General features: G+C 37.9%; 1 protein-coding gene across 11 annotated transcripts in view; it reads right to left on the bottom strand.

The window, feature by feature from the left end:
- NEB (nebulin) overlaps positions 1-24,921 on the bottom strand; it is a 100,453-nt gene that overhangs the window by 22,038 nt on the left and 53,494 nt on the right. For 8 of the 11 annotated variants that reach the window (XM_027695939.1, XM_027695942.1, XM_027695936.1 and 5 more), the window contains exons 54-92: positions 24,812-24,916; positions 24,312-24,416; positions 23,306-23,413; positions 23,108-23,221; positions 21,924-22,121; positions 20,812-20,916; positions 20,108-20,212; positions 19,923-20,027; positions 19,345-19,452; positions 18,555-18,668; positions 17,957-18,154; positions 17,077-17,181; positions 16,702-16,806; positions 16,342-16,449; positions 15,962-16,069; positions 15,511-15,618; positions 14,807-14,911; positions 14,612-14,716; positions 14,330-14,428; positions 13,971-14,081; positions 13,706-13,810; positions 13,410-13,514; positions 13,031-13,135; positions 11,880-11,984; positions 11,513-11,617; positions 10,916-11,020; positions 10,609-10,713; positions 8,276-8,380; positions 6,588-6,692; positions 6,383-6,490; positions 5,219-5,323; positions 4,487-4,591; positions 4,254-4,358; positions 3,561-3,665; positions 3,363-3,473; positions 3,037-3,147; positions 2,442-2,543; positions 2,228-2,326; positions 1,613-1,711 (exon numbers count right to left, since the gene is read on the bottom strand). In XM_027695939.1, coding sequence (XP_027551740.1) covers positions 1,613-1,711; positions 2,228-2,326; positions 2,442-2,543; positions 3,037-3,147; positions 3,363-3,473; positions 3,561-3,665; positions 4,254-4,358; positions 4,487-4,591; positions 5,219-5,323; positions 6,383-6,490; positions 6,588-6,692; positions 8,276-8,380; positions 10,609-10,713; positions 10,916-11,020; positions 11,513-11,617; positions 11,880-11,984; positions 13,031-13,135; positions 13,410-13,514; positions 13,706-13,810; positions 13,971-14,081; positions 14,330-14,428; positions 14,612-14,716; positions 14,807-14,911; positions 15,511-15,618; positions 15,962-16,069; positions 16,342-16,449; positions 16,702-16,806; positions 17,077-17,181; positions 17,957-18,154; positions 18,555-18,668; positions 19,345-19,452; positions 19,923-20,027; positions 20,108-20,212; positions 20,812-20,916; positions 21,924-22,121; positions 23,108-23,221; positions 23,306-23,413; positions 24,312-24,416; positions 24,812-24,916 — 4,314 coding nt within the window. Of the gene's footprint in view, positions 1-368; positions 486-1,612; positions 1,712-2,227; positions 2,327-2,441; positions 2,544-3,036; positions 3,148-3,362; positions 3,474-3,560; positions 3,666-4,253; positions 4,359-4,486; positions 4,592-5,218; positions 5,324-6,382; positions 6,491-6,587; positions 6,693-8,275; positions 8,381-9,077; positions 9,183-10,608; positions 10,714-10,915; positions 11,021-11,512; positions 11,618-11,879; positions 11,985-13,030; positions 13,136-13,409; positions 13,515-13,705; positions 13,811-13,970; positions 14,082-14,329; positions 14,429-14,611; positions 14,717-14,806; positions 14,912-15,510; positions 15,619-15,961; positions 16,070-16,341; positions 16,450-16,701; positions 16,807-17,076; positions 17,182-17,956; positions 18,155-18,554; positions 18,669-19,344; positions 19,453-19,922; positions 20,028-20,107; positions 20,213-20,811; positions 20,917-21,923; positions 22,122-23,107; positions 23,222-23,305; positions 23,414-24,311; positions 24,417-24,811; positions 24,917-24,921 lie in introns of those variants that run through there. The other 3 variants (XM_027695944.1, XM_027695934.1, XM_027695945.1) reach the window with 3 other exon arrangements.

The following is a 24,921-nucleotide window of genomic DNA, read 5'->3' as shown; positions in this document are numbered from 1 at the left end:
ACTGGCCATTGATTAAAGATATTTCACAAAGAGATGGAAAGAGAGGTATAATAAGAGTATAACATAAAACAATTATATATATCAAGTATATATTATATTTTATATAATATAATAATATAAGATGATATAATGTAAGAGGATATAATATAATATAATAAAATATAGTATGAGGATATAGTATGAGGATATAATATGACGATATATAAGAGTGTTTAAAAGAACTTTTTACATATTTCTTGGAGAAACAAGAGCTTTAAAAGACATAAGAGCACTGAAGATGTCAATACATCAAATACTTTTTGAAATGTTATTATACAAACACTGTGTTCTGGCTGAATAAGAGATGAATGACACCAATGATCACACACAGGACAGGGACATAATTAATTACCAGGAATTTGATTATACAAGAGTTTTAGTAACACTTCCAAGCCACAGAAGCAGCAGCCAGGTAATGAGAGCCATAATAATCCAGCAGATCCAGGCTGGAAGCAGAGAAATGTTGACAGGAACGAGAATTTTTTAACCCCCCAAAATTGCAGAATTATAAGCAAGCATGACAGACAGACAAAATCCAACTAAAAAAATCCAACTGGATAAACAAACAGGACATAAAGAAGGACATAAGTTTATGAGAAGAGATGCCCAAGAGAAAGCAAAATAGTTGAAGATATTCCAGTTATTCTTTGCTCCCTCACTGCCTCTACAGCAGCTCATTTTCTCTCAGAACTAAAATAATCTCAGCAAAGAATGTTTAAAAGACCCAAAGAACTGGTCAGCACTGGGACAAGAGCATGGAAAAGGAGGATCTCAGCACTGAGTGGGAATAAACTTTATTTCTTCTTTTTCTTATAGTTCAGTGGTTCAATTAAAGAATCCCTGGCTCTGCTGAAGAGATCTTTGGTTTTCTGACACTCAAACGTGCAACAGTTATGTGCAGCAGACATGGAAAAACCAAAATCCCCCCTTTTTTTCACTTAGAAATATATGTGTAACACTGAAATGGCACAGACCTGCTGCTGCCACTTAACACCTGCAACCCAGGCTCACTTTTTTATTTCACAAAGGTTTTGAGGTGGGAAGAAGGATAAGAAATTATGTGTCCTCCAAGCCCTCCCAGGCTCTGGGATGGATTCAGTCACACACTACTTTTCCACTATGAAATTCCAAGCACAGTGTAAACAGGCTGTTTACATTCATAAATAAATTAGAATTTTAAATTTCCTTTAAAATTTGCATAAAGTTTAAATAAAGTTTAAATGAAGTTTTAATAGAAGTTTGAAAGTTAAAATGAAGTTCTAGTGACTGTTCACTGAAAATTTCCAGCACCATCACTCAGATTTGCCATACACATATATTTCCTTTTTTTTTTTTGCACACTTTCAGAAAATAACACCTCAAGTTTTAGGTGTTTTGGTGTGAAAAAGAGGAGTTTTCACATTTCATGTGTGTGCATCAGAAACTTCCATGAGAAACCTGGAAGCTCCAAAGCCATTTTGGAGGGCACAACAACGCTTCAACAAGGTGGTGTTTCAGAATTGCAAGATGATACACAAGCAAGAGACAGATGCACAACAATGGCACTGATGCCACTTAATTAAAATTATCTTACATGGCTACTGAGCATATTGGCTTTCTTAAAGGTTCTCATCCAGGGGGTGTCATAGGATGCAGCTCCGTGGCCCCTCATGTGTTGTTTGAGGTACTCAGCCTACAATCAGCAGCAAGAAAGCAAGGTCAGAAAGGCAAAATTCCAGCATTAAGGCATGAAAGGGGGAGAAAGAACCAAGCTCTGAGGTCCTGGCACAAGATTATTTTGAAGACATGGAGTGGAAAGCAGCTGCAAGAAACCGAGTGTCCATTCAAAGGATGGGTAATAAGAGTTGGGTCAAAGGGGGATTCTTGTAAAGCCAATAAATACCCAGAAGAGCTGAAAAAGAACATGGCAAACACTTCAGCTTTAGCATTTTAAAAGAAAAAATCTTCTCACAACACCATTTTAAGAAGATTTTATACCTCTGTTAATGACATTTAGTAAATCAGTAGAAATGTTCATCGAACAAAGAAATACCTCGCGCTGGTATTTAATTTTTACTTTATTTTTTTTCCTTTTCCCCTAATCTAGAAATAATTTCAGTTATAATAGTAACATCATAAGTTAATATTATGTCTCATTTCTCTCATTGTTTCCAAAGTTTTCCCCACTTTTTAATGAATTCCTCCTTACCTGGCTGGTGAGTTTGGACACCTCCTTGGCCAGTTCAATGTCTGGCCGTCCCAGCATGGTCACCCCCACACCAGCTGCTCCACGCTTTTTGTACTCAATCTAACAGAGAAAATAAAGATAACAGTTGGCATTCCCTTTGAATTATTCTACTGACACTGGTTTAGTAGGAAAATTAATGCCTAAGAATTATAGAGAAGACTTAAACCCCACTTACATTACTGATTAACTTGGCAGCCTGAGTTGCTTTCTTAATATCTGGCCGATCTGCTATTGGTGTGTAGTGGAGCTTTGACTTGGCATCCTTCTTGTATTCAATCTAATCCATGAAAACAGGCAAAGAAAAGGAAATTCCTGAGGGTTATCCATAAGGATATACCAGTGAAGGACACAGCAATGTTGCTGAGAAAGTACATGGGTTTATTTTTGAAATAATTTCACAAGGAAGGGATTTGGGAATTTATTTTTGCAAGTTTTCTACAAATGAAGAAATAAACATTGCAAATTCTGTCTGTATTTGAAAGAATGAAACAATTATTAGATGTGATTTGCATCACATTACTTTAAATCCTACCATGTGATCAAGTGCAAATCCTTCATTTCAGTGCAATTTTATATTTGTAAATATTGGTACTTTAATCCTTCAGATAAAAGTAAAGATACAATCCTTCAGATAAAAGAAAAATAAAATCTTTCAAAATTACACCAAACCATGGAGGCTGGGAGGAAATTCAGAAATACAGAAACTTGGTTTTTTGATTGAATTTGCTTATAAAACCTACTTAATTAATGGAAAGAAAAGGCAAACTCACTGTACTCTGGTTTTTGGCAACTTCCATGGCATGTTTCACTTCAGGAGGCTCCAGCATGACAGAATAATTAGATTTGCCTTTTTCCTTCACAAACTTCTTCTTGTAGTTTGTCTGTTAAGAGCAAAAAGGGCCACGTGTGATTTGAGAATTTCACAGAGAGGAGAAACGCTACTAAAACTTGGAAATAACCCCCCAAAACTGCTGAGAAGGGATCAGGTGGAGTCTCCTCATTCCCAAAGTGTGTGGTCCCCAGTTTGGTGGTCACAACCTGTAGTTTAGATTTCAAAGGTGGTTCTTTGGAGGTGATGATGTGAGTTGGAACTCACCTCACTGACGTGCTTGGTCACCTCCTTGACGTGAGCCGTGTCTCGTGTCTCGGGCAGGGTCGTGAAAGAGCCATGGGGAAGCTGCTTCTTGCTGTGTTCTTTGTACTTGTTCTGAAAGCACAGCACAAAAAGAGGTAAGAAACAGCAATTCAAGGATTAAATGAAACTAAAAGGAGCAAATAACTGCTGGTGTTTTACCTCAGAGACAAGGGAGCTGACGTTCTTGGCCAAGAGGATCTGAGGTGTGTCTGGGACCACATGGTACGTTCCCCGGGCTTTGTTGTGCTTCTCTTTGTATTTTACCTACCAGGAAGGAAAGATCTGATTTTAAGCCATGTTTATCTTGTCTTGTGGCAGATTAAAAAGTAATTATTATAGTTGTGTCTGCTTGCTAGTGCAAAACTTAGCAGAAAATCCCATATTTTAATATATTCCAAAATAAATTCATTTTAGTCTATACATTCCTAGAGCTCTCACTTGGAATTTTATGGATATAGTGAATATTAATATCTTGATAGTAATTATTAAAGATACTTTGTGTCATGCCCAATTTATAGCTGCAGCATTTTTTGTTGTTTTCTCCAGATATTTCCATTTCAATATCAGGAATGCAGAGATACCTGGGTGGAAGGTCTGGGGTGTTCAGGCAACGTTAACTTTGGATATTAATTTAATATTGTGTGACATTTACAAGACCAAATTTATTCGGATTTCGTTGATTTGTTAATGAAATAAGCAAGTCAATTCAAATAATGGAGTGAGACTGAGAACAACTGTTCCAAGCTTCACTCTTATTCCAGCCATATTCCCAATAAAACAATTAATGTAATAAATAAAGTTCTAATAAAGAACTTTACTTACTTAGAGAGGACAAGTGAGTTCAGTACTTACATCACTGGCTAAAATGGCATTATTTAAGGCCAACACTGTGTTTTTATCATCAGTGACAGAGATTTTGCATCCCTTCAGGAATTCCCGGTCCAGTTTGTATTCATACTGCAGGGAATAAAAAATAAAAAAAGGATAAGAGAAGAGAGTCTCAGACCTTCTACAATTTATTTCTTATATTCTGGATGTGAGAGATGTGGGAAAAGGGAATATTTGGTTTGTTCTGACTTTCTTACATCACTCTGCTGCAGAGACGACTTGGCTGCTTGCACAAAGTCAGGCCTGTCAGCAATCAGGTGCCAGTGAGCCTTGGCTGCTTCGTATTTCTTCTTATAATCCAGCTGTTTGCAGGGAAAAACCAAACAAAAGAGAGTTAATTGGAAGTTGTGAACTTTACATATGACATAGAGAGGGAAATTCTCTTTGGTCTGTCCCAAAAAAAGGGAGAAGAGGGAAGAAAGTGCAGCTACGTCAGATTGGGGCTTTCCTCTGACTCATGCAGAGTCTATTTATTCCAGTTTTCCCACTCTTAGGTGGAAAATGGAATATGAAGGGCTGAAGTGATGTCCTGACTTTGAGGAAGGTGGGAGCTTTCAGGTTCTTCCTCTTGAAATGGGTGTTGGGCCACCAAAACCAGAAAACACGGGAAAGCTTCCCATGAAGTGCTTGCTTTGTCTACCAGAACATCCCAGGGAATTCCTGGGACAGTTGTGTGTCTGTCAGGAAAGAGAACAACTAAAAGAACAGTAGATTTGTGACACACAAACACCTCCTCAAGGAAAACTTGCAAGAGTGAGAATTTTAGCACAAAATAAATTAAAATATACTGAAGTCAAGCGGGGTAAGAATTAGAAGTGACGACCAAGCTGAGAAAATTCAGTGGAACTGAAAATGGAACTCGTGGCCTCTCTTGCCAGTCTAAAACCCTCTCCTTAATGAAATTAAGACCTGAATTCAAGTGAACTCACGTTGCTGTTGAGCTTGTAAGCGTGTCTTGGAGTCTTGATATGAACCGAATCTGCCACGACGTTGCAGCGAGATTTGCTCCTCTCATACATTTCTTTGTATTTCAGCTACAGAAAGACCAACACATCAAATGTTACAAAAGTAACAATCAGCAGCAGCAAGAAAAGCATCCAAATGCGAAAAATATAACAGGAAAATTGCTCCTGCCAAGATAAAATCTTAACAGAAGAAATGACTGGACGTGGTTAAAAGAAATGCTTTAAATAAACTTTAAATAAACTTGCTTCCTGAAAACTACTTTATAGAACATCAGCATTCAATTTGGAGCTTAAAAAATTTACTTTAGTTCTCAGATCACTTTGAAACATCTCTGTCTCCCAGTGAGATCCCATTACTATCTGGATAATATGGTTATTTTTCCTTCCTGGATTCACTAATTATGTAGATAATCCACAGAGCATCTGAATGACATTCAGGTTACTTATTCTGACAGTAGTATATTGAGTTACAGAAGTGTTAATATCCTCATTTTATTTATGGATATCTAAGGAACAATACAAAGGTCAGGGAGAAAGCCTAAGGTAGAAGGAGGAATTAGGACCAGGACTCCTAAATCCTATATATTATTCTATCTACTCCATCTTCCTTTCTCTCTCCTTTCTAGTCTTTCACTGCCCCAGAATCAAAACACATCTTTATTTTAGACTACAATATCTACCTTACATATTCACAATATCCATAGAAGAAATGGATAAACACAGTAAAGTATTAACTAATTTATTCAGGGCTCAAAAAAGGCCACTAGAGGACGAAAACCTAGGAAAAAACTTCCCAATTCATGATTTAGAGATCAGTTGCAGCTCACGGCTTTTATTGCTAGTAAAATGTAAATTACTAGTAAAATGTAGAATTTCACAAAAAGAAAATGTTTCAAGAGTTACAGAAGAATGTTACATAAAACACTTCCTGAAAAACTGTTTTAAATGAATTAAATGAAAATAGCGTTAAACGAAAATAGAGTTTAACAGGCAAACAAAATAAAATAGGCTCTGACAAGAAAGGATTTTTTTTTTCTGAGTGTTACACCTGAGTTAAAAACATTGGCTGTCAAGGTAAAAAGTTAATTATGTGTGTTTTTGACCCCCAGCCAGGGATGATTTACTCACATCACTGATCCTGTCCTTGACCTTGCGCACGTGGAGCAACATGGGCGTGTCCTGGATGGTGGTGTAGCCCTTGGGCTTGGCTTTGTTGTACTCCAGCTTGTAAATAATCTGAAAAGGCACATTGGAGAGCAGATTAATTCCCTGTGGGTGATTATCCCACTCCAAAGGTTGGAATGAGGAGGAGATGAGCCCAAAGCACACTCACATCACTGATCTGTTTGTTGACTTTGGTGGTCCTCAGGTACTCCGGGGTATCCAAAACTGTGGTGTATTTGTCTTTCTTCTTCTCATAGTCCTTTTTGTATTGAATCTGGTGGTGGGGAAAGATTGTAAATTAACAGCCAGACCAGGACAAAACCTCTGGGAGAGATGTGATTTTTTACAAACATGGCCTTGCAAAACCCTCCCACAAAGCCCAAGAAAGCTGAACATGCACCAGGAGCTGAGCTTTGCAAACCCTCCTGTGCCCAAGAGGCTGCCTGAGTAATTAATTTGTCTGATTAATTTTATTCATTTATCATCTCCAGGATGGAGCTAAAGAATCAATCTTGGCAGTTCAGTGACTTTTAAATTCCCTAACTGGACAACATCTCCTTTTTAAATATTCATCATATTTGGCCCAAAGTTGGACTTGATGATCTTGGGGGTGTTTTCCAACCTTAATGATTTTATAATCAGAATGAGGAGAAATTAAAAACATCTTAAACAATCAAAGATTAAAATATCCACCAAATACATCCTAATGCCAGGATATTTTATAGGCTTTGGCAGCAACATTTGTGTCTTGATAACACTTTTCTTGCCCTACTGAGGACTCTAAACCTGTTTTCACAGGGTTCAGTGAGAGCAGGCTGTTCACCAAGAGTTTGGATTCATTGTAGGCAACCTGAGGGCAGCTGGAAGGGGTTTGAAAACATTTTTAAAAACCCATTTTTAAAACAGAACTTTCACTGCATCAGAAAACAAACCCATGCTTTCGAAACAGGACCATGACAGACAAAATATAAAAAATTTATGAACAAATAATCAACGATAACATGAAGTGAACATGCAGTCAGACACTGTTTTTTTTTAATTCAAACATACTCAAAATTACCTGCAAGGAGTTTTTAATGAGATAATAGAAATCCACAGAAAAATGGAATAAAAATGCCGAGCAAAGACCTTCAGTAATTTAATACTGAAGAATATTATCTGTGCTAATAGTAAAGAATAACATCCTTCTTCCTCTCATGTAATTGTTTTCTACTGTTCCATTTCAAGTTTTTAACTTATTTATTAGTTATTTATTATTATCAATTTCCAGTTTATAATTTATATAGTTATTATTATTATTGTTATTATTATTTTCCAGGTTTATAATTTATATTGTGATCAGGAATAATTTTTATCATTAAAAGGAGTAAGGTCACTGCCAGCAGCTGTGATTTCAGAGCACAAATAACTCTGTTCTCTATCTGACACCATTCCAGGCAGAGTGGGAATAAATGTTATAATCTACTTTAAATTACTTCATCATTAATTCCATAATTAAGAACTCATGTTATGAAAGGAGGGCAGTCCAAGAAATGGTGGCAGAATGAGAATTGGGCTAAGGAAATATTAACATATTATATCTGAAATGTGTGAAAAATTGCTTTTTATGTAAATATGTGAAATATATAACAATTTATATTTATAATGAAGGGAGAAAATGGAGACAAGATCAGCCTGAGCTGAGTGACCCAGGGACAGTAAATGTGATATTCTGGTCTCAAAACTATTTGATCACTGCCAGCATAAAGCACATCAGCAAATCCTTGGGGTCTGAAATCCGTAGGAAAGCAGGAAATATTAGAAGTCCAAGCAGCGAAATTGTATCTAAACGTCTCCTAGAGCAGTTCTTCATATTACCTGGCTCCACAAGTAAGTGTTGTAGAGAGCTGTCAGCATATCTGGCCTCAGAATTTCATTACATCCATGTTGCAGGAGCATCTTGGCAAAGGATTTATAGCTTTTCTGTTCATGCAAATGGCAACGAAGGACAAGAGAGACCCATGAACACCAGGAACAACAACACAGCTCTAGATCCCAGACACTTGGAGAGTGGAGAGATGTAGGCAAGGTACTGTATGTATTCATTGACATGTGCATACAACTCACATCTGCAGGGTTGGGAATGTCAGGGGCAGACATCGCCAACATAAATATTAAATGGATAAATATTCATATAAAAATATATAAATGCATTTGTATTAAATATAGAAAGATATTTCCTCTCCTATTTGCATAGGGAAGGAAATATATTAATATTTTTATAGGGAAGGAAAGGAAATCATGAATTTCTGGGGGGAGATGAGGGGAAATTGTAGCTGAAGGTGAGAGCACTCAAAAGGCAAACGTGGCACTGCTGCTTATCTAGGAAGGAGAAGATTATCTTGGTAAAGAGAAGTATTAAAAAAGAAATGCTTGGTAAGTAAAGGCATTTTTTAAACCTCTCCAGTGGCTTGAAGAGGGCTCAGGTTCTGCAGTGAGTTGATGCACAACAATGAAAGTACATAAAGCACAGAGCAGCTCACGCAAAAAGTCCCAGTTCTTTTTGGGTGGCAGAACGAAGATCGTCGCTGACCCGAACGCCCAGGGCAGTATCACAGCTGATACTGCTGGGGTGAAGGTGTCACACAGATCTGGGAGTGACCCAGTGCTCCCACAGTACCTGACTGCTCAGCCTGGAGACCCACTTGGCCAGGAGATTCCTGGGATCATCCACAATAACGCTGTACCTATCTTTGAGCTTCTCATAGGCAGCCCTATATAATTTCTGCTCAGGAGAGCATCACACAGCGTGACAAGGGAGTGAAAACACAGAGAGATCATTGTTCTAACCATTGCCACCTCTGCACAGGGGTCAGTGCAGCCTGGCCTGGGAGGTCGTGGCCAAAAAGAGAAAAATAATTAAAAACAAAAAGAAGAGAGAGAGTATTTCCAAAGGTACATGCATTTCTAGGTTGTCACTGGAAGGCCTGAACCACAATTTAAGCATGTCTACATATCCCTGCCACTCCAATAAAAACATTTTATCACTGACTTTCTTCATGAAAAATAACAGCAGAACTCTATTACAGATTCTTGAGCTGAGGATAAAAAGATGACAATGAGATGTGGGAGTAAAAGACAATTTTTTTTTAACATTTTGTAAGCAAAATCTATAATCCCTTATTAAAAACTTATCACTTATATAACAGAAGACATTCAGGCAAGTTCATTCCAATGTATGAAGCTCCATTGCTAAAATTTTACTCATTTATGCTTCTGATATTAAATTTTTCCTTATTTGCTCTACTGAACAATAAGAACTGAATACTAACAATCACCCATAAGAAATTCTGGTTCATTGTTTATCAAATTGAGTATAAAAATTATAGCAACAGAACTGGAATTGTATTTGTTGTGAACAGTTTTTCTTACCTAAAAAGGTAAAACTATAATAAATCGACAGAGAGGTAAACAATTTATTGCAATAGCTGGTGAAAAATAATGAAATACCAAAATGGGAATCTAAATATCTGCTTCTTCAATGAAAAGCATCAGAGCTGTGTGTGATATTCCAACTCTGAGCTGACGGGAATCACCCAGAACATGGTGTTTCTCCACAGGCTTTGTCCTGTGGGTGTAGAGAACTAATCCTATAAATTTCAGAGGTGATTTTAACCTTAATCCCCAGGGGGTTCATTAACCCCCTGTACTAGAAGGTGTGGATATTGTTTGTTTAGCACTAGAGGTGAAAAATAAGATAAAAAGTGAGTAGCAGAGTGGAAAAAACTCAAGGCAAAATATCTGGAATGAAACGAGCTTTGGTAACTTCAGGCATAAGACTGTCTTCCTAACAATCTTTTTTCCAATGCTTTAGGAAAGCAATTGGATTTCTCTCCATACCTTTCTTAGATGGAAATCACCAGTGTTACTCCACAAGCAGCATTATTTAAGTTATCAATTATTTCCCAGTCAGCAAAGGAAAAGTTCCTTTGCAATGAGATAAATTAATGGGATGGGGTGGGGATTTCACTTTCTAGGTTCTGTAAAAAACTAATACTCAGACAAGAAGAACAACCTTGTCTTCCATGATTTTGGCCTGATCTTAAGGCATCTTTAAGCCTGAATATAAGGCAGATCCACCTTCAGCTCTGTATTTACATACAGACTTTACTACTTGAGTAGGAGAGTCCAGAGGAGCCTTCAGCACTTACCCCATCCATCAGCTGAGTTGCATATCTGAAATGCTCGTTAATTGGAGAGTCAGCCACGTACTTAAACTGGGACTTGGTCTTCTCAAACGACTCCTTGTACTTGCACTGGAGAAAAGCAGAACCAAACACACAACAAAAATCCCCATTTTAATCTAAAGAATGGCCAGGCAATGAAAACAGGATTTTAGAGACAAACTGTGGTGGAATTATTGCACACGTGTGTTGAAGTTTTCTACAAACAAATGGTTGTAAATGTACAGCAAATGTCAAAAAGACACTCAGCAACATCTCAGACTGTTTTACTCACCCCACTGTAGAGCACTTTATTCTGTTCTGCCAGGACAAAAGCTGGAGTATCCCACACATAACACCCAGTGCCCTTGAGCCATTCCAAGTCTTCCTTGTATTTAACCTTTAGAAAAGAAGTGAAAGGATGCAGTTTAAAGGAGATTATCAGTGCTGAAAGGACACCTCAAGGTGTGGCAAACAATTCCATCCATTATTATTCCATTATAAAATAAATCAGTTAGTCAGGCTTTTTGGATGGACTCGATTTCTCACACACCTAATCTATCATTAACTATTGGAGTCCCTGTCTGAATTAAAAATATTTATTCTTGGACAATTAAAGGGTCATTGTATAATTACTGATGTGTATAATTACAGGTTGTTACAGGGTTAACAGACAAATGCAACTGAAATGAATTAGGATTGCTCTGTTAATTTGAAAAGGAGATGAGCTGCAATTTTAGCCATTGGAATCACTCTGTCATTTCACAGATCTACCAGGAGAAAGTGTAAATCACTGAAAAAATTTCACCTGCCTTCCCTTTCTTTAGAAAGAAGGCTTTGGTTTCATTTTGGAAACCTACTTATAACTTTTCCATGAACTCTCTGAACTCACATCACTGATGGCATCCGTGACCAGGCGATGATGGAAATGCTCCGGACGGTCTGGGATGGATCTCCAGATTCCCAGCTGGCTCATATAATTCTCCTTATATTTGATCTACAAAGAACATCGAAGAATTAAGTAAAACAATTTACAAGAACACTTCAGACCACACAGTTCCGTGTATTTTTCTGAAACACCGGAACCAAGAACGGAAACGAGATTCACCTTTGTAACGTCAAATGCAATGAAATCTAATATTCCAGAGAAGGAAATAATCTAATTTTTTCTAATTATTTCACACACTTCAATGGAACAACAGCATATTGTAGGTTATTAAGTGACAGACAGTGGTTGGGAACAGAACTGCTGTACATACAGTGCTGATGTCATCGGTGACCTTGCGATGGTAGATGATGTCCAGGGCGTCCTTCACCGTGTGGTACTTGCCCTTGGTGTTCTCAAAGGTCTCTTTGTAGCGCAGCTGGGCACAAAAATGACACACAAAACAACATATTCACCTGCCAGGAACTGTTTTAGTTAAAGTTCTTAACTCTCAGGAGTGACATCCAGGGATGTGTTGCCATCCAACACCCTCGTGTGAGCCCTGAGGGATTTGAGGAAGCTGCAGCTACCTACAATTAATTGGAATTTGACTGAAACTTATGATGGTGGAAATTTGATAGAATTTCACCCAGTTCACTTTCAGACTGGAAAAAAAAGGTCCTTGTGGACACAAGTGCCACTTCTGGCATTAAAAACTGCTCATCCTTTCTTCCATGTCCTGATCTAGAACAAAGCAGGAAGATCATCCCTGTGCTGAAAGGCTTTCTCAGAGGAGAAACTGAGATGGGATGCTCCTTTAAATAATTTTAAAATCACTTTAAATTATTTTAAAAGCACTAAAACTAATTAAACCCTAGAAAAAACCCCAGCCTTTCATATGTCCTTTCATATCCTGCTGGTTGTGAAATACATAGGAAAGATCTCCCAAATGATGCTCTGCCGATTGCCTTGAATCCCAAATAACTGTTCCGTGCTTGAAGGAATAAATATCAATTTCACCTTAATGCAGCAGCTCATAATTTTTACCTCTAATCCACTCTTGAATTAAAAAATCAACACATTCTCAGTGACAGGGCAGTTTACTTCTAACACAGAAAGAGATGAAAAAAGCTGATAAAAGGTATTCCATCCTGGTTCCAGCATCAATCATCTCACTCCAGTCTGCACTATTTGGAGACTTGATGTGTAAGCAAATCAGTCTAAATCTATTTTTCCTTTGTTCAGTGCAGTGGGAAATGAAAATGAATTATAACAATTGAAAAAAAAATTACAGTGACATCAAGTCAAAATTTAATAATCTCCAAAATCTCAAATGGAAATGGACATGCAAATGGAGTGATCTCATTCATGACCTACACTGGGATAGTCTATGCTTTGAATTCTTGCTCCCTATTGATTATTTCGTGGGTTTTGTGGAAAGAATCCAAGGAAAAGCAGCAGTGCAGGTGCTCCTGGAGTACTCACATCACTGGCATTCAGATAGGCCCTCTTGGCTCTGATCAGCACTGGGGTGTCAGGGATGGGGGTGTATTTGTGCTTCATCTTCTCATACTGGGTTTTATACTTTTTCTAAGAGACACAGCAAAAGGGAAGAGTTATAATTTCAATCTTTGCCAATCTGCAAACAAGCACTTAGAAACAGGTATCTTACAAAACACAGAAACATATTTTGAAAGTGGTTTATTTTATTAGAGCTTACAAAGGAAACAGGGAACTTAAGCAAAGAGAAAAAACTGAAATGTAGGGAAAATGGACTTGAGCCTTGAAATTACTACTAAAATTAGAAATAAAACTTTTAAAGAGTTCAGCACAGTGGTACCAAATCAAAAAAGCAGTATCTTACCTCACTGATCATGTCCTTGACTTGCCTGGCATGTGTAAAGGCTTGAGTCTGATTATCAGCATGATGGTGGGGCCTCTCTTTTGTGGCAAGTTCCACGTACAAGTACTGCAGCAAGGAGAAAATAATTTTAAAAAATAACCATTGCAAGTGAATTCTACTTTTTAACTCTAAAAAACATCTGTAAATTCAAAACATAGACATAACCACACAATTTTCTACATTGATTTGAAATGGCCTGGAATGATTTTGCTAAGAGGGACCCCCTGATTATTTTTTCATTAATACAAGTTTTTCACCTGGCTCTGTATTTTTTGTCCTTCCTTGGCTCTTATCAAGTCAGGTGTGTCCAGGATGGAAGTGTATTTTGTCTTCAGCTCGTTGCCTGCAGCTCTGTAAACCAGCTGGAAAAAAAGACAGGCCATGAATTATTTCTTCTGTTACACATGTTCATTTAACAGCTTTGCAATTAAAACATTTCATCCATTTCAGGAAAAAAAAAAAACAAACCAGGGAGAGGTTAATTATAGCTGTGAATTTGTGCAAAAATTACATAGAACTTACTTCACTCAAATGGGTTTTTAGCTCCTGAACTGCTCTGTATCCAGGAGTATCCAACACCACGTTGAATTTGGCCCACATCTTCTTTGCAGTACCAGTGTATATGTAATTAGACTGGAAAGGAAAAGCAGTTTTATTTAGGCAGCTTTTATTATTCCTGGTGGGAAAGGATATTTTACAGTGTCAAGGAAATTTTTAGTGTAAGCTGGCAGTGCTTTGAAACAACTGATTGGCTGCATGGTAAGAAATTCTGTCCCAGGTCTTTGCTCATTTTCATGGGTAATGAGTATTTCCCTTCCTGAATGCACAGAAATAAATCAAATGTTGTTATAGGGGGTTCCAGAAGAAAAAAAACCTCTTACCCAAAGCTTTTTGAGCTCACGAGCACGGACCATGTCAGGAGTGTCATACAGGAAACAACCCAGGCCCTTCAACCACCTCAGATCCTCCTTGTACTTATTCTGTGAGAGAAAGAAAAATCAACAATCAGCTTTGGGGACAATTTCATTAACCAGCCCCTAAACACAGTGACAAAACAGTTATTTAGTACAGAATAGAATGGAAATGAGAGAAGGAAAATACCACTTTAAGTGTAAAACACTTTTTATAAGTGCTTTTCCAACACCTGAGCAGGAGGCACTCACGTCACTGGTGATGTCCCCAACGTAGCGACAGTGCAGCACGTGGGGGGTGTAAGGCAGGGAGATCAGGTGGCCCTGCATCTTGAAGAAATCTGACTTGTAGATCAGCTGAAAGACAAAAAGAAAAACAGCATTTCACACGTTTGGTCACTGGATAATCTAAATTCTTTCTGCTGGTTCTGTTGGGAAGGCACCTACATCACTGACAGCTTCCTGGGTCGCTCGGACCTGCCGGATTTCGGGGGTGTCTGGAGTGGTGTGGATCTTGTCCTTGGTCTTGTGGTACGTTGCCCTGTAGAGCCTCTGTGACAGAAGAGACAACATCCTACATTTTAACACGTTTTAAAACATTTTAGCACAGTTTAAAGCGTTTTAGCACATTTTATAACGTTGAAACAGCAAAGCAGTTTGGCACAGTGGAAGCGCTTCTGACACAAACACGCTGTTTTCTAACCAGGCAAAGATTTTCCACAACTGTTTTCAACAGCAGCACCTTTAATCTTTATAAAGTAAATAAGTCATGGAGAATCTCAGGTTCTAATCCTAAAAACATGTAAATATGTATATTTAATTTTCATCCTATTAAAGCCAATGATCAAAGGAGTGAGTAAATACATACAAAAACTAAAACTATTGAGACCCAAAGAAATTATTAATACAGATAATAACAATTTCTATTCAACTTTAACACAGCAGCAGATTGGCCATTAAAACTAGGCTGTAATTTAATATTATGACAACAGTTTTACCCTGTATTAATGATTCCTTGCCATTCCTGATGGATATTTATCTAAATTGCTCTTAAAAGCCTCAAAGAACAACTTCCCAGTCAATGTACTTCCCCCATTCATATTTTGGGCCCTACAAACACAACTGAAAGCAAATACAAATATTTACTGTACCTCATTAATGACTTGATTCACTTTCCTTGCAGTTTCAAAGCCAACATCTTTAGGCCCCAGAGTATAACCTTTGGCTTTCATGTGTTCATAGGCTTCTTTATATTTCAGCTATAAAGTGGAAAAAACAGAGAATCGAAATTTGATTGTGGTTCTACTTCCACTGCACTTCTGAGAGCAATTTGTGCTGCATAAAGAGCCAGATTTTTAGGGAGAAATAAATGAGATGTAGCTATATCAGAGTTAAATACCTTTATCATATAGCCCAAGATTAATAATATATTACATTTATACATATATTACATTTACTACATTACATTTCTCTTGCGTCTAATAAGGTATTTCACGTTCCTGAGACAATTTATATTTTTATAATAATTGCCCAAGCTGAGAGTTTTTTATCTGGAACTGTTGATTACTGCCATGGTGCAGAAGGATTTAATCCAGGACTTACATCGCTGCCAATGTGCTGGACATGTTTTGCATGCTGGAAGTTGGGAGTATCCGTGGGAAGGCTGTAGCCAGTGGGCAGAGCATTCACACCAGCCCAGCGATACAAATTCTGCAAGAGAAGGGAGGGAGAGTTTGTGACAAATGTGTGTAACATTTGAGGGTAAAATCTCAACCTCAGAAACCTCTGGACCACAACTGGCAAAAGATTTCCCTCATGTCTGCATTAAACACATCCTTGTAAGTAAGTAAGGATATTTTCCCACTTGCATTTTAGAGCAATGACACGTGGCTTCATCTGAAAAGCTAAAACCAGATATTAACATAGAAAAAATGTGCTTTTTAGTATGAGAAACTCTGTGGACCCCAAAGTTTCCGACTCACCTCACTCTGTATCTTGTTTGCATTATATGCCCGCTCCAAATCGATGGTTTTATCAGTAGAAATCATTTTGCCTTTAACATTCTTCACATAATCACCACGATACACAGCCTGGGAAAGAGAAAAGATCCTAGTTGTGGTGTTTCCTCACTGTTTGCATGAAGAAATAAAACCTGGATGGAAGTTTTTTGGCTTCAGGCCGTTAAGGATTTTAGTGATTGTGTCTGCAGTGAGCTGCAGATAACCAGCAATGATTGATTAAAATTAAATTATTAAAAATATATATATTAAAAGTCACATTTTCAGTACTTGTGAGGTAGTGGCATATGGAATATTGGGGTGGGAGGTGGCACAAACACTTACTTCACTTAAATTCAAGGCACTGAGGACATTCTGGACATAGACAGGGGTGTCTGTGACCACAGTGAAGTCACTCTTCATCTTTTCTGCCTTAGATTTGTACTTAATCTGCAGAGAGAAATGCAAGAGCTCCAATTAGTAAATGTAACCATTAGTAATTGAATTTATTTTATTATTATGTTCATTATTTATTACTGAACTATTCTATTAGTGAACCAGCATTGAAACAGAAAGTATATTGAAATTATGGCTGGTTATTTAATGAATACTTTAGTAGAGAAGGATATATAACATTTTCCAGATTGCATCTGAAGTAGAATAAAGCCACAATGGAGTGATAAAGACCTTCTAAGAAGCAAAATCAGTGTATTGACTCACATCGCTGCGGAGATCATAGGCCTGCTTGGCATGGAGGATTTCTGGGGTGTCCCAAACAAAGCAGCCAATGCCTTTCAGCCAGTTCAGATCATCCTTGTAGATCACCTAAAGTGTCAAAGCAGAGAAAATCTGTAAGAATTCCACTGGGATCTAGTCCCTTATTGCTAGTCTGAAACACAACTGCCAGCTAAGGTTTCTTGTACTTTGACTTTTTTGTTTGAAAAAAACCAAAACAATTCCTTTTGGAATTTAAATAATGTTTCTTCATTGCTTTAATTTGGCCAATAAATTAAAAATCCAAATATTTTTAAAAAAAAAACTACCTGCATATCCTGCTGGGCACTGATTTACTGACAGACCCCAGGCCTGCTCCTGGACTGACCAGTGTGTAGAAGCTTCACAAAAATTTCTCAGACTTCCAAAGTTTCCACACCATATTCAACCAAACAAAGGACAATTTACAGACAGGGATGGCTGAGCTGGTAGAACTGTAATGCCATGACCCAATGCCTACAGTGATAATGCTGAAATTATTGGAATTATTGCCCAGAGAGGTTGTGGACTCCACATCCCTGGAAGTGTTCATGGCCAGGTTGCAGCAACAGGGTCTAGTGGAAGGTCCTGCCCATGGCAGGGGGTGGGAATGGAGGGGTTTAAGGTCCTTCCAACCCAGACAATTCTGGGATTCTATGATTCAATGCACCTAAGCCTCATCTCAACTACACATTTATTGCCAAGTGTTCCAAAACCAACACAACGGGGTCGAGGGGCCGCTTCAGAGCGCTCCAACTGAACTTTTGCCCAATCATTTCTTCCAGCAGAGCAGAAACCCAAGAATCTTTTGCAAGGTGAGCCAGGAGGGTGAGGTTTGTGAACTCACATCACTGACTTGGTCGGTGACCATGCGGACGTGGGTGTTGACCTGCAGGTCCGGGAGGCACAGCCACTCGTGGAGGTGGGTGCGGTACTCGACCTCGCTGATCTTCTTCTGGGCATCCTTGGCAGCAATGATGTCCATCATGTCTGGGACGATGTGCACCTTGGCTTTAGTCTTCTCATAGGCCTCTTTGTACAGTCTCTGCGGGGTTAGAGCAGAATTATTAATGATTCTGAGCATAAACTGTTGGGAAAGTTGAAGAAAATCATTGCTGTGGTAAAATCTACACCCTGCCTGCTCTAAAAATAATTTGCAGAACCTTATCAAGGGTGATAAAATAAGATTTGGGCAATTTTCATTGTGCTGGTGAGTTAAAAGGAGGCAGAATGTGTAGTTTCACTTTCACTTGCACAGGTTTGGCTGTGCAAGCAAAGTAACATTTGAGTCAAAAGCTTAAATTTGTAGGTGTATTCCAGAATTTAGCAATTCCACTGCCAAACACACGTGGAATGGGACACCTGGATCAATGTGGGTTCTTTGAGTAGCCTCTTCTGAGGTAAGCATGGATTTATCAGAACACACACCCAAAGCCAACACTTACATCAATGTTGAGCTTCCCGACCCTGAGGCACCGTTCTGTGTTGGGATCATCCTCCACCCCCTTGGGAATTGTGTACAGTGCTTTGAACTTGTCATATTCCTCACGGTATTTGACCTGAGCAGGAGCAAAGAAATGCAACAAATAACTGACTGCAACGAGTCAACTGTAATTTTGGAACAAAAGTCATCAGTAACAAAATATTTAGTTGAGTCCAAGAAGCAGAGAAAGGCTCTAAAGCACAATCTGAGTTTTCTGTTTTGTCTTAAATGGCAAAGGAAGCACATCATAACCATCATGTTTGTAAAAATAACAGCTGACTCAAAGATTTTTAAAGTAAATTGATGTAGAATAAGGCATTTATTTATTATTGTTCCAGTTCTTTCATTTAAAGAGATCCATGGAGTGATCTCATAATCCCCAGTTCAGTAAAGCATAAGATGTTCTTCTATACTTAGTAAAGTATTATTTAAAGTTTTTTGGGCGTTTTCCTGACCTGGATGCTCATGAAATTCAGACTAAAAAACTCCTAACCAGACATTTCCAAGAGATAGTTTTGATTACTATAAAATGTGACTTTTTTGTTTCGTGACAAGAAGCCACAAAGGACAATTATCCAAATGATTATCACAGAAAACTAATTATCTACAGATACATATTAGATCTCAATTAAAAAGAGAAAATAAATGAAATCTTTAAAAAGGTTTTTATACCTGTAGTATATGCAAGGCCTGAAGGATTTCATTGTTATAACTGATGATCTGATAAAAAATAAAGCATTTAATTCACTTACAATGCTGGCATTGTGCTTCAGCTCCTTGGCACGTGCCAGGGCTACGGAATCCGAGGGTATGGCATATGCAGTGGCCTTCACTTTGTCCCAGGCTTTCCTGTAGAGATTCTGTGGGCAAATAGAAAGTCTGTGTGAGGGGCAAATTTCTTTTCCTAAGCAATAACCAACAACCAAGAGAAATCAGCAGAAACCTCAGTGGGAATCAAAAGTCCTTTTGGTTTTATTCAGATCCTGTAACTCTCCCTTAATATCAAGTTCAATCTTGACAGGGCACATAAAGGGTGATCAAATGCTTTCTAACTATTCATGTTTGTTCTCCTACAAGGTTTTGATTTTGTTCAGGTGTGATTTGATTCAGGGAATCCACTTACTAATGCACATATTTTGACAAGACTAGAATTATAGTTAGAAAATAAACCCTCTGCCTGAAATAAAACATCTTCTCCACAGTCAAGTGGGTTATCACTGGCTTTGAGAAGCTCCTTGTTTGGATATTTATCTTCAGACAGAGGGAACCAACAAACAAACAAAATAAAAGTGGCACCTTAAGAGGAAAAAGGACGTTTAGAAACACTTACATTGCTATAAAGATGTTTCAAATTCTGAACTCTTTCAGACTCCACTGTTTCAGCCACAGGCGTGTACTTGTCCTTAGTTTTATGGAATTCTTCCTTGTATTTCACCTGGAAATGAAAGCCAGATGTAGGTAATTATTTCAGTTCTTGGAAGGGAGATGGGGAGTGGGAGAAGGGGGGGTTCTCACGTCGCTGGCGTTGAAAGCACTCTGCAGAGCAGTCACATAGACGGGGGTGTCTGTGACCACACTGAAGTTCTGGAAGTTCTCCTTTCCTGCAGATGTGTATTTTATCTAAGGGGAAAAAAACCAAACAAACAAAAAACTCATTAATGCCGAAAACAACCTGGGAATTCCCTGCCAGCTTCCTTTAAAAGCAGTTCTGAAGCCCAGGATTACAGCTCAGTTAAGACCAATTCTAAAACTGACAGGTCATAAAATAGAAATACTTAATATAAAGCCAGTCTGAACTGAGGAATAGTGAAAATTATACATTGCTGGTGGGTTAAGAGCACAACCAGCAAGGCAGGAAACACTATTTTCCCAACAGAAATATCTCCCTGAGGTATCTTGCCCATACAGAAATAAAAAAGTTGTATCTTCTCACTGATAAAAACCACAACCTTGCTGTCCCTCCATTCTCCTGAGTCTCCTGCTCCTTCAATGTTAGAAGTGATGTCTCTACAGACAAAACTCAAAAGCTGCATTATCACAGATTTAACAAAATATTTTTGATGTAATTGGAATTATTTCTTTCTGCTCTGGACTAGAACAGGTGTCAATCCCAGTGAATCATAAGAAAACAAGTCTTATAAATATTTATTATTATTATTATTTAACAAGTATATTATTATTATTATTATATTTAACTTATTCAAGGCAAACAAACTTACTTGACTCTGGAGGTCATAGGACTTCTTAGCCTGTATGATTTGTGGAGTATCCCAGACATAACATCCAATTCCCTTGAGCCAGTTCAAGTCATCTTTATACACTGCCTACATGGATGTAAGAAGAACATTAAGTTAGGAAGAAATCTGCCTTCTGCTTGGAGAAAACAAAGGAGAAAACTAATATTATTCCTGAGAATATTGTTCAGGGTGAGGGAGCACTGGGACAGGCTGCCCAGAGAGGATGTGGAGACTCCTTCTCTGGAGACATTTGAATCCCAACTGGTCATGATCCTGGGTGAACCTGGGTTGGATTGGATGATCTCCAGAGGTCCCTTCCAACCCCAACCAGTCTGGGATTCTCTGATAAAAAGACAGCATTTGTTTCTTCTCTATTCAGTGCCTTTGACTCGTGCAAATCCAAAGCAGAAGGCCACCAATGACACTGAAGCAGGATCCCTCAGGAATTCCAATCCATCTGGAAGTTTAAATGTGAGCACAGAGACCATCTCATGGTCTGCTGAAGGATTTTTACCCACAGGATTTGCAAGGGGAATTAAACCAAAGAATTCTGCATAGTAATAGGCCAGGCAATAAACACACCATCAGATTTCCTTAGGGAAGTGGATTAGCCCAAGCTGGGACACTGCTGACCATGGAATATGAGAACATGTTATGGGCTCAGAGACCATTCCCTCAGCTCACACAACACCAAATGAACAAGGAGAAGTCTTTTCCAGACCCACTGGATCCAGGATTGTGGATTCTGTCCTGGCCCCTGTGCTAATTACAGCATTCCCAATTATAATACACAAGGATCACTGCAGTGATTGCTACTGTGCTTCTAAGAATCTAAAGCCACAGTTATTAATTTAATATTTAAATACTACGGAAGATATTTGAAAGTATTTTATATTTAAACACCTTGGAAAAAATTACATTTAAAGTACCACTATAATGTCAAATAAGTTCAAGAAGTGTTTGGACAACACTCTCAGGGACAGGGTGGGATTTTTGGGGTGTCCTGTGCAAGGCCAGGAGTTGGACTGGATGATCCTTGTGGGTCCCTTCCAGCTCAGGATATTCTATGATTTTTACAGAAATGATAAACATACATCACTCAGGATTTCCTGGGCTTTTCTGGCGTGAATAACATCATTTTCTTCAGGGGAACAATTCCACTGATGGAAGTAACTTCGGTATTCCAGGTCACTGAGGATTTGCTGGCACTTCTTGGCCAGCACGTGGTTCATCATGTCACTTGGAATATGGACATTTTTCTTGGTGTGTTCATAATTCTTTCTGTAGGCCAACTAAAAAGGAAAGATTGGGGAAAGGGGGAGAGGAAATAAGAATGATTTTCTGCATAACTTTGACTAATAGGCCACAGCATAATCCAAGACATGATTTCTGGATACAGCAGCTAAACTCCCGTGGGATTCAGCAGCAAGAAATCTTAACTTTGATGTAATCACCATTTATTCTGATGAGGTTCTGGAAGGACAAGAATGACCTTCTTCACTTGCAGTTTTAACAGCTGGTGAGAAAATTAATAAGACTTCAAGATTTAAGAAGTCCTATGCTACAAACATGGTTTTCATCTAATTAAAGACAGAATATTTGGGATTACAGTGATTTTATGCTCTGCACAACTTGCTGTATGTGCAGTGGTGATAACAGCAAAACACCACGTGTGCACTTACTTTTCCAGTTCTTAAATTCCTATTTCAACTCAAAATCTGCACTTTTATTTGTAAAGCAAAAGAATCCCAATTTCTCACTCCTCATACTCTTAAACTGAAACAGAAATCTTTTTTTTCCTATTCTATGTCTTTCTTCTTATTCTGTGTCTTTCTTTTCTTCCTATTCTATGTCTTTATTTTTTTCCCATTCCATGTCTTTCTATGTCTTTCATTTCCTATTCTATTCTGCCTTTCCTATTCTTGTCTAATTATATTTAGTTATTATTATTGTCTAATAACTAAACAAATCCCTCCTTAATCTCCTAAATCATTTCAACTTCAATTATTTAACCCACATATAAAATAACCAGCCAGGAAACACAAACTTGTTGGAATCACTTTGACTGATGTTATTGTGGATTGATGTTGAGGTTGGACTCGATGAGTCCAACTTGACCTCGGAGGTCTTTTCCAACCTTAATGACCCTGTGATTTTATAATTCTATGAAGCATTGCAGGATTTATGTTTGAATAATGAAACAGTGAATTTCATTAGTGAAATAAATAGGGAAATAAAGACAGTGGAAGATGATCTGCTGAGATAATTCTCTCCTTACCGCGCTCCTCATTTTCTGGAATTCCAGCGAGTGAACGACAGCAGGGAAATCCCCAATTTCCTTCCCAGCCAGGTAATGGCCTTTCAGCTTCTCATATATTTCCTTATATTTACGCTGCAAAATATTCACAAGGGAGTTTTAATGTTCATTCTAACAGAAAGATGGGGAAAAAAAGGGAAAGGATGGAGAATTCCTGACCTCACTGTTGATATCGTTTGCGTGTTTGGCTCCAACGAGAGGCACGTACTTCTCATCCAGAGTGTATCCAATGGGCTTGCTGAGCTCCCAAGCCTTTTTATAAAGTTTCTAGACAAAGCACATACAGGTTTTGTTAAAAAAAATCAATTATACCTTCCAAGAAACATACATGGAATGTGATTATTTTTACCAAGTGGTTCCCAAGAAAGTAAATTAACGTTTATTTTGAACATTTATTCAGTGTAAGGCAAGCACAGTAAGTGTTCCACGCCAGGAAGGTACCTGAGCACAAATGTGAGCTGATTTCTGCTTTCTTTATTATATTTCTATCCAGAAGAGTAACAAAAATATCCAAAATGTAGATATGAACTCTTGTTTAAAATGCAGTATAGAATTCAGATTGATAATTTTATAGATACGTGATCAAAATTGTGAAAAATCTGTAAGTAATATTGGTGTTTATTATAGAAACATTAACTGTGTCAGTGACACTTTTCTAATGTATCTTATTATGTTAAATATTAAATATATTTACCTTCAGACTGAATTATGAAGTGTCTACTTGTATGAATGAGTGGTCATTTATATTTTCAAAAACCAGAGGTTTCCCATTAAAATCAGTGAAACTACTCAGAAGTAACTGTTTAATAATGTAAGTAATCTACAATTTTCCTTTCTTATAAAAAAATAACTGTGAATTTCATCAGTAGCCAAGGAAGACATCATTGGATGGAATTATAAATTGGTTTTGTCACACAAACTCTACTACTCTACTACTACTTCTACTTCCAAACACCACCCAGCTGTGCTTTAAGATCAGTTCAAAAAGGAAAGAAATTATCCTGATTCCAGTGATCCAAACCTGGAAATTAAATAACTTTCCCAGTGCCACCCAGTGGATCTCTGACAGAAACAGGAGTAGAACAGTTTCCTGAAGTCCACTCCACATTCTGCCGCTTTCCAAACAAAGAAATCAGGGATGAGGTGGATATTTTTGGGATCCTACCTCACTGTGGAGTAAGGACATGTCCTTGGCGTGGTGCAGCGCAGGAGTATCGTCAGACCCGATGTATTGGCCTTTCTCAAGGTTAAAGGTTTCTTTGTATTTTAGCTACAAAAAGAAAACAAACACAGTGGCAAATCCACGGGAGAAATACATCATTCCAACTAGTCCAACTACTGGAAATAGACATTAATTTTCTCTTATGTATATCCTGAGAACAAGACTCAATTTTTTAACTACCGTAAGCAAAACCTATGTAAAGTCTAAATCAGTCACATGCCATATTCTTCTACAGAAAAATGCTAAATTATTTTGGCTAGAATATTTTGTTGTTAATTTATATCACTTCTTACTAAATTTATTTATCCCAGTAAAGCCCGTTATTAATGAAGCAGCATTTTCACACACACACATAGGGCTAGACACAGGATAATTTAGCAAAAGCAATTAAATCATCTACTAATTCTTGTATATAAGTTTCTAGTATAAGAAACAGTCCATACATCACTCTGGTTGACAGAGTTCATCTTTGCCAACACGATGTCGGGAGTGTCAACCACACTGGTGTATTTGGAAAAGTTATCCAGGGCTTCTTTGGTGTATGATTTCTGCA

The sequence above is a fragment of the Neopelma chrysocephalum genome, unplaced genomic scaffold (assembly GCF_003984885.1).
Source record: "Neopelma chrysocephalum unplaced genomic scaffold, ASM398488v2 Primary Assembly neopelma1_103b, whole genome shotgun sequence".
In the NCBI taxonomy this organism is placed as follows: Eukaryota; Metazoa; Chordata; class Aves; order Passeriformes; family Pipridae; genus Neopelma; species Neopelma chrysocephalum.
The sequence above is the reverse complement of the archived record's forward strand: the minus strand, read 5'-3'. Positions and strand labels throughout refer to the sequence as shown.